We start from the raw sequence: 7,175 nt of genomic DNA, 5'->3' as shown, positions 1-7,175 counted from the left end.
GTTGATGAGAAGATGGATTGAACCAAATAGAGAAATTCTTGAAGAAAAGCCTGTTAGTCTGCATGAGCTTAGAAGTGGGGTTCAGGTTCACCTTCAAACAGAACAAGGACCCTAAGCACAGTCAGAGCTGTGACGTAAGTAACAATGGTCCAATCAAAGTCCAGACCTAAAGCCAATTGAGAATCTGTGGCAACTTACAACAAAATGTTGTTCACAGTACCTCTCTAGAACATGGACTCAGTTGGACTGAATATAAATGCACAACACACTAACTTACTTGTAAATAGAAAAAAAAAAGGCTAATTATTTTCAATTAAAATATTGTGGCCATAATGGCACAAAAGGTGAGATGGGGTGTGCATACTGTTGCAAGGCACTGCAGGTGAGCCAATTTTTCAAGAAAAATGGACAGATTGGTAATGTGGACTTTCCCATGTCGTTGGGATTACAGCGAAGAACATTTGAGAGACTGAAATATTCTCACAAAAAAGGTGTCTGTTAGAAAGGTCACCCCAGTTAAGTTTAATCATCTGAATTCCACGCAGCTTCACAATGCTGTCTTCAAAATATCAACCCCCTACAAAAAAAGTCAAACATATTAAATCAAGCCCAAAAATTACATCTTTTTTCTAAAGCCAAGTGCTGAATAAATGCGGAGGAAAAGAAATAAAAAAAAGACTTCTTTATCCTCTGGTTACAGAAATTTTATTTACATACAATCTTTTTTCATTTCTGTGGTCTTTTCTTATTCCAACCTCAAATCATTCCAAACATTTCTGGGCCTTTACAAGCAGTTAAACATTCTGGCTTCAGTGGAAAACATGAACCAACTGCAGCTTTTTATCTGGAGTTTTTCCACCTCTGTGAAATGAACACATTACAATCACTTTTTAATAAAATGAGCAGGGTCACGTAAAAAGTACAATCTTAAATGATGCTTTATGTTTTTTCATCATGCAGATCTGGTCGAGTCATGCCGGTAGGAGCTGAGAGAAGTCATGCACACTGAATATACAGGTTTAGAGTGAGAAAGGCTTAAGTAAGTCTCCCCAGTGCACTCTGCAGGACAAACTGGATTTTACATTCCAGGATATACAGTTGCTGCTATTCAAGTCTCTTCCTACATTTAGAGAATGTAGTTTTTAGGTTGAGAGCACAAAACCTCAGAGTCTCAGTCTGAATCTGAGCTGTCGGTAGTTTTGGATGATTTATGCTTTCGCTTCTTTTTCTTCTTCTTCTTCTCTTTCTTCTTCTTGTCCTTCCTTTTTTTCCTCTTCTTGCGATGACTGTCTGAAGACGACGATGAGGAAGAGCTGTCCGAGTCTGAGGAAGAAGAGCAGGAGGTGGTGTCCTGGAGGAGCTGCTGCAGTTGCTGGATCCTGCAAAGAAGAGAGGATAAAAGAAGCTGGCATTACAGTCAGGTCTGGAAAAAAAAAATACAGCCGATAGACTCAAGGCACCAGACAGGCACCATTTATTTCCTTTAGGACATTTCCTTAAAGATATTGGAAGGTTTTAATAAGAGTCAAACTCAAGTCATGCCAGGACTTTGTTTCTATTCAGGTATACATAAATGCAACAAAAAGCTCGCACCCTTGCCAAACTTCTGCTGAAAGGTGCCATTCCTTTGCTACGTATAAGGATGGGTACCGAACTTGGTACTTTTATAGGTACTGACTGAATTTCGTCGGTACCACCGAGTACCGATTCACGTAAATTCAAATGGTACCATGTTTTGGTACCTAAATGCATCATTGTGACACTGAAGGGAATGCAAGAGTAGGCGATTTTCCATGCCAGACATGGACACAGCATTGCACGCACAACAGCATAATCAGGAGCCGCTGCTACAGTGAACAAAGCATTGCTGATAAAAAGCGCTGTGAAGTAGGGCTCCACTTCTCAAAGGGTGATGCAGATTACACTTGCTGCAATATTTGTGACGCGAAGTGCAAGGCCAGTAGCGGGAATACTTCTAATCTGAGGCAGGACCTGTTTAGCGACTCGTCGTCTGCAGCCACGAACATGGGAGAAGAAACACAAACAGCTGGATGCTGTTTTGATCTATTCATTAAAATTTATATATTGAGAAATAAATATATTAAATTGAAAAAATGTGAGATTTTATTATTAAGAAAATTAACATTTATTACCACATAAACACACACAAAAGTACCGGGCATCGGTACCATATCGGTTCAAATGGTACCCATCCCTAGCTACTTATTAAGAAAAGTCCTTCAAGGGAAATAAAAATGAAGCCCTTTAAATTAACATTAGTGACCAAAGGCTTGCCCAGGACGACTATTCCTTTAACAAATAATATAATCTGAAAACTGCATTTTGTATTTAAACAGGTTATCTTTGTATGATATTAAAATTATTTCGATGACCTGAATTATTCAAGTGTCAAAGTTTCACCTAAGTTAGTGATTTTCCCAATATAACGTTATAGGTTTTATTGCATCTGTCACCTAACAAAGTTTAAGACTTAAAATTCCTAAATTTCAACCTCCTGGAACAAAAAGAAAAACCTTTGAAAGAAGCAATGTTTGAACAACAAAAAACAATTACTAAAATGGACAAATTTAAGACTCGACTGGTTGTATTTTTAAGCTTAAAAAAGGGAACATGTAATTTCAAGACAAGTAGTGTCACTTGCAATATTGTGACGTTCCTGGAGGAGTGTGAATCTTTGCATAAACACAGATAAAGGCATGTAAACCACCAAAGACGCAACACTGTCCACGCAAGTACAAAGCACACCAGATCAGGTTGGGTTTTCTCACCTTCATTTCAAAGAAAACTACATGAATGTGGCAGAGAGCTGCGTAGCTCAAATTTTTAAAATGCTTCTGGCCTTTAGATAACCTTTTTGTAATGCAAGCTGAGACACACACACACGAGCGTGCTGCTGCCCTGCATGTGCTCAAACACCCCCGCAGCGCGTTTTCATGGTGAAGTAACCTCACATTCAAACATCCTGGTGTCAAACCCTATTTGTTAGCAAAAAGCACAGGGGACCAGCTACGGTGACATTATTTCCAGGCCATCTGAGATCAGCCAAAACCTACTGGAGACTGTCAGAGTCTGGCTGAAAAATGGCATTCTTTCTGTTTAAAACATGCTTTTGTAAAAAAAAAAGAAACACAACATACACATACCTGGTTTCTTTTTCATTTCTTTTGTTTTCCCGGATCAAGTCATACATGGGGTCTTCATGAGCCTGAAAAATAAAGAGGTGCTCCCATTCATATAGCAGAAAATTGCTTCCCCTGCGAGTTTCAAACACTGTTTTGTAAGCACTTTTAGGAAGACGAGGACAATAAAAGAGGTAAAAAATGGCAAAACTGCATTTATGGTAATCACTGCAGAGGCTGGGTTTCTCTACAAAGAGAACTCTTCCACTACATGAAGAATGGGGCCAAGCTGCTTTCCAGTCTGCTGCAAACATTTGGGAATTTATTTCGCATGAACCTTAGCTTTGGTCAGAGAGTGTTATTAAGAGTTAGACTCACAACTCTGAACTGCTCCAGTTTCTGGTTGCCTTTGATGAAGAAAGGACACTCCCTGTCTCCTGTCCTGTGACCATAGCGCTTACATCTCCAACCTGCAGAAAATAATAAAAAAAAAAGACCCACCTTCCAAAAATGAGGAAAACGATTCTCTTGGCCTTTAGACAACATCTACTTGCAACTGCAGCTAAACATGGTCAGTTGTTATGGGTTGAAGTCAGATTTCACAGATAACCTTTTCTGCATAAATACAATTCTGGACCAGGCAATTAAATTGTTGCAGTTCATGAAAACTGAACTAGAGATGCACCGATCAGGCTTTTCCAGGACGATCATAATATTGGGTTTTCGTTGAGGTCTAACCTGCCAATTCTGAATTTTTCTTTTCCCCAAGGTTTACAACACAAATTAGAAAACAAATCTGCAGCAGGGCCATTAAAGACTTTAGTGTCCCCATTAGTGTGATTGTTCTGACTTCAACTTATAAGCCTGTAACTTCCAACCATGTTCAGAAATGAAGAAGTCATGCGGACGAGAGATGAAACATCTTTCAGGAAAGAAGAGAAGTCCAGTTCCCTTCTACCTTCGTTACTCAGGGTTACCATGTCCTTGTTGATTGAGGAGCTACAACAGTTTTTGCATAACTTTGTTAACAGTAAAGTTTCTGCTCATTTATTGGGCTAAAATAGAGAAAAATATGTCAACACTTTGACAAAGGATTAAGCGAGTCCAGCTCCGATTCTTCTGAATAAATGTCAGTTTTGTGGACAGGCCTTCTGTGTGCTCTCAGAATCTCCGACTGTTCCAGCAGCATGACAATGTGTGGGATGAAGAAATGAATGGACACAGAGTATAATGACACTAATGTGTCACAACAACAGAATGTTATCTCTATGATACTATTACTAGGCTCCGTCCTATTTGTCAGAAAATCAATCGCCACAAGTGTTTATGTAAAGATTTATTATCTTACGAGGTTTCTACAGAGTCACTGTCACCTGCTATGCCAGACATGCAGTCACGTTAGTGCTAAACATTATTGCCCAGACAATGTAAGAAATAGGTCTATGCCGACATTGAAAAACATTGTGATCATGAATCCTAATGGTTTCTTATCGTAGTGCTTAAAGTTACTCTGATCACACACAGTTCAGGACAATTTTAAGGAAGTTGAATATTGGTTTTCCCAGAAATAGATCATAACTTTAGGTGTTGAGAAGCTGAGTGGTAATTCTGGTTGTTAGTAAATGGTTCACGGTAATAGTTCCTTGCTGAGATTTTGTGCACTGTTGAAATTATATATATTATATTGAATGGCACAGCCCAAGAGACCAGGAGGTTCTACAAGTTTGTACAAGTCAACACTTTTGTTCATACCCAAGACAAAATATGCTACACGCAGACGATTAATGAGTTAATTAATAGTCGATCTAGTCCATAGCTCGCTAAAATTGTCAAATGGCCCTTTTTACTAAATAAAACTAACAAAGTGAAGTTAATCTCATTGACCCCTGACCTTGGATTCTAGCTGTCTTTATGAAATACGTAAAGAGACAGCAGTGAACTTCTGCTAAATCTGTTCTTACATGGCAGCTTTCCTTAATATTGGCTCCTTTTTTTTCTGGTTTTACAAGCCATTCAGACCATCTGAATGGCAGAAGTCATTCTGACCACAATTCCTATATGTTTTAATGTCATATATTCCATACTTTTCCAGATTAAAATTTCCCGAGGGTTTTATAAGCACAATTTAAGGTATCAACACAAAATCTCACAATAAATTTACGATAAATATTTCTAAACTGGCCAGTCTTTAAACATGGATGGATGGATGGATGAACAAACAAATGGACAAATCAATAGATGGATGGAATGTAGGGAACATGGATGGACTGCACTATGGTTAGATGGATGGATTAATAGTAAGAAAGATGAATGAACTCTAAGAATCATAGATGGCTTGAAGAATAGACAAACAAATACAATTTAAAGTCAATGGGAGATAGAAAAAAGTCTGGAAGTACAAATACAATTCAATGATCTATTTTCATTTATACTTGTCCAGACCTGAAAAATATTTAAATTCCATGTTGTTCCGGACTGCATAGGAAGTAGAGCTGCATGACATTAGTTGTTTGGGTGATTGTACTGTTCAACGCTGCAATAATGTTTCCACCTTTCCCTCTGTGTTTGTTTGTTTTGATGCTTCCAACACTTTATTACCTTCAGCATATTGGGCACCATCGTGTGTGTCAGGTGTGAGACACAATCTAACAGGCTGAAAATATATTATGGGGATGCAAAGGGTGAATTCATGACACTTGGAATGTAACAGCCAACAAATATTCCATTCCAACTAGTCCTTTGTGAAAATATGGTGCACAATGATATTTTGAAGACAATGCATTTGTAATAATGCAATCATTATATGAACACTAACCCTCAATGGGACTCTACGAGTGTAACACTTTTACATAAATATATATTGTATTAGGAGTTCGGCTCATCAAGACAGTGGCGCGCCTTAGTCTACCTGCTCCGATAGCCAGATATCTCTAAATAGATCATCTCTAAATTGAACTATTACCTCCAGTTTCCACTTCACACATGAGTAAAAATGTTCTGGGAGGCTGTGTTCAACAATCTGTTCAACAACTGCGGGGCACATTTTTGTTGTAATTAGAATTATTTAAGGGAGAATAACTGAAGGCAGACAAATGCACTCACACTGCATCACCTTCACCTCCTTTCCCAGAGGCATCCAGAGCCCCTTGGTGGGGGCGTGTGCCAGAAAGCTCCTGGCGTCTTCATTTCCAGGATCAGCAGGAATACAGTCCTCTGGTTTCTCCTCGTGCTCCTGCAAACACAAACTGTCATTAATCCTGGAAAGATGTAACGAAAACCCTTCATAAAAAAGCATTTTCCCAAAACTTCGTATGAATTATAAACGGTACCTTAATGAACCCTGGTGGAGGTTTTTCATAGCTGCACAGAAAACATTATTATGGATTAGATTTTTAGGTTTTCACGTAGCATTTAGGAATTATTTGTCTACAAAAATGAAGTAGTGTCTAAAGTCACTCACAAAGTCTCGATGTGTTTCAGTTTTTGTACCTCCTGGTTGAGTTTCTTCGTTTGTGTCTTCAGTTTCTCCAGGTCATTTTTAGATGTCTTGTGTTTCTTGTGCTCCCGTCTGTCCTCACTCTCTCTTGTTCGCTTTCTTTCCGACATGGTTTTAACAACAAAAAGCAGCTTTTCTGTTTAAATTCAACCGAACTGCACTTTATGACGAGTGTAAAGCATTTTTGGTTGAGAGTTTTAAAGCAAACTCGTCCGTTTAGGTGGCTAACTGGTTGCTAACTTGCAGCAATGCTATAGAGTTTCTCTACTTCCTGTGAGGTCGGGCTGGTTATTGAAAGTTCAGCGCCATCTGCAGGACGTGGGTGGAAAAACTCAGGACGTGTTTTTCCCACCTTAAAAACATCAGCTTATCTGATATTTTAAGATAAATGATCTATTCCTAAAATGATGTTTCGCATTACACAGTATGTAATTATTTTACACTTGTTGATTTCAGATTTAACATTTGCTGTGGTCATTTCTGGGACCCTATTTAGTCAACATAAATTCCTTCGTAGTATCTTATTTTTGCAATATACA

General features: G+C 38.5%; 1 protein-coding gene across 1 annotated transcript; it reads right to left on the bottom strand.

Moving 5' to 3' along the window:
* Nucleotides 1-688: 688 nt before the first annotated feature.
* rp9 (RP9 pre-mRNA splicing factor) lies at nucleotides 689-6,910 on the bottom strand. The gene is made up of 6 exons (XM_047382905.1): nucleotides 6,601-6,910; nucleotides 6,470-6,500; nucleotides 6,243-6,372; nucleotides 3,519-3,610; nucleotides 3,165-3,226; nucleotides 689-1,379 (listed from the first exon to the last, which is right to left on the bottom strand). Exons 1-6 carry the CDS (start codon nucleotides 6,744-6,746, stop codon nucleotides 1,172-1,174), a joined length of 669 nt encoding a protein of 222 aa, XP_047238861.1. The 5' UTR covers nucleotides 6,747-6,910; the 3' UTR covers nucleotides 689-1,171.
* Nucleotides 6,911-7,175: the final 265 nt, after the last annotated feature.

Source organism: Girardinichthys multiradiatus, chromosome 13 (assembly GCF_021462225.1).
Source record: "Girardinichthys multiradiatus isolate DD_20200921_A chromosome 13, DD_fGirMul_XY1, whole genome shotgun sequence".
In the NCBI taxonomy this organism is placed as follows: domain Eukaryota; kingdom Metazoa; phylum Chordata; class Actinopteri; order Cyprinodontiformes; family Goodeidae; genus Girardinichthys; species Girardinichthys multiradiatus.
This window is presented reverse-complemented; position numbering and strand designations above follow the sequence as displayed.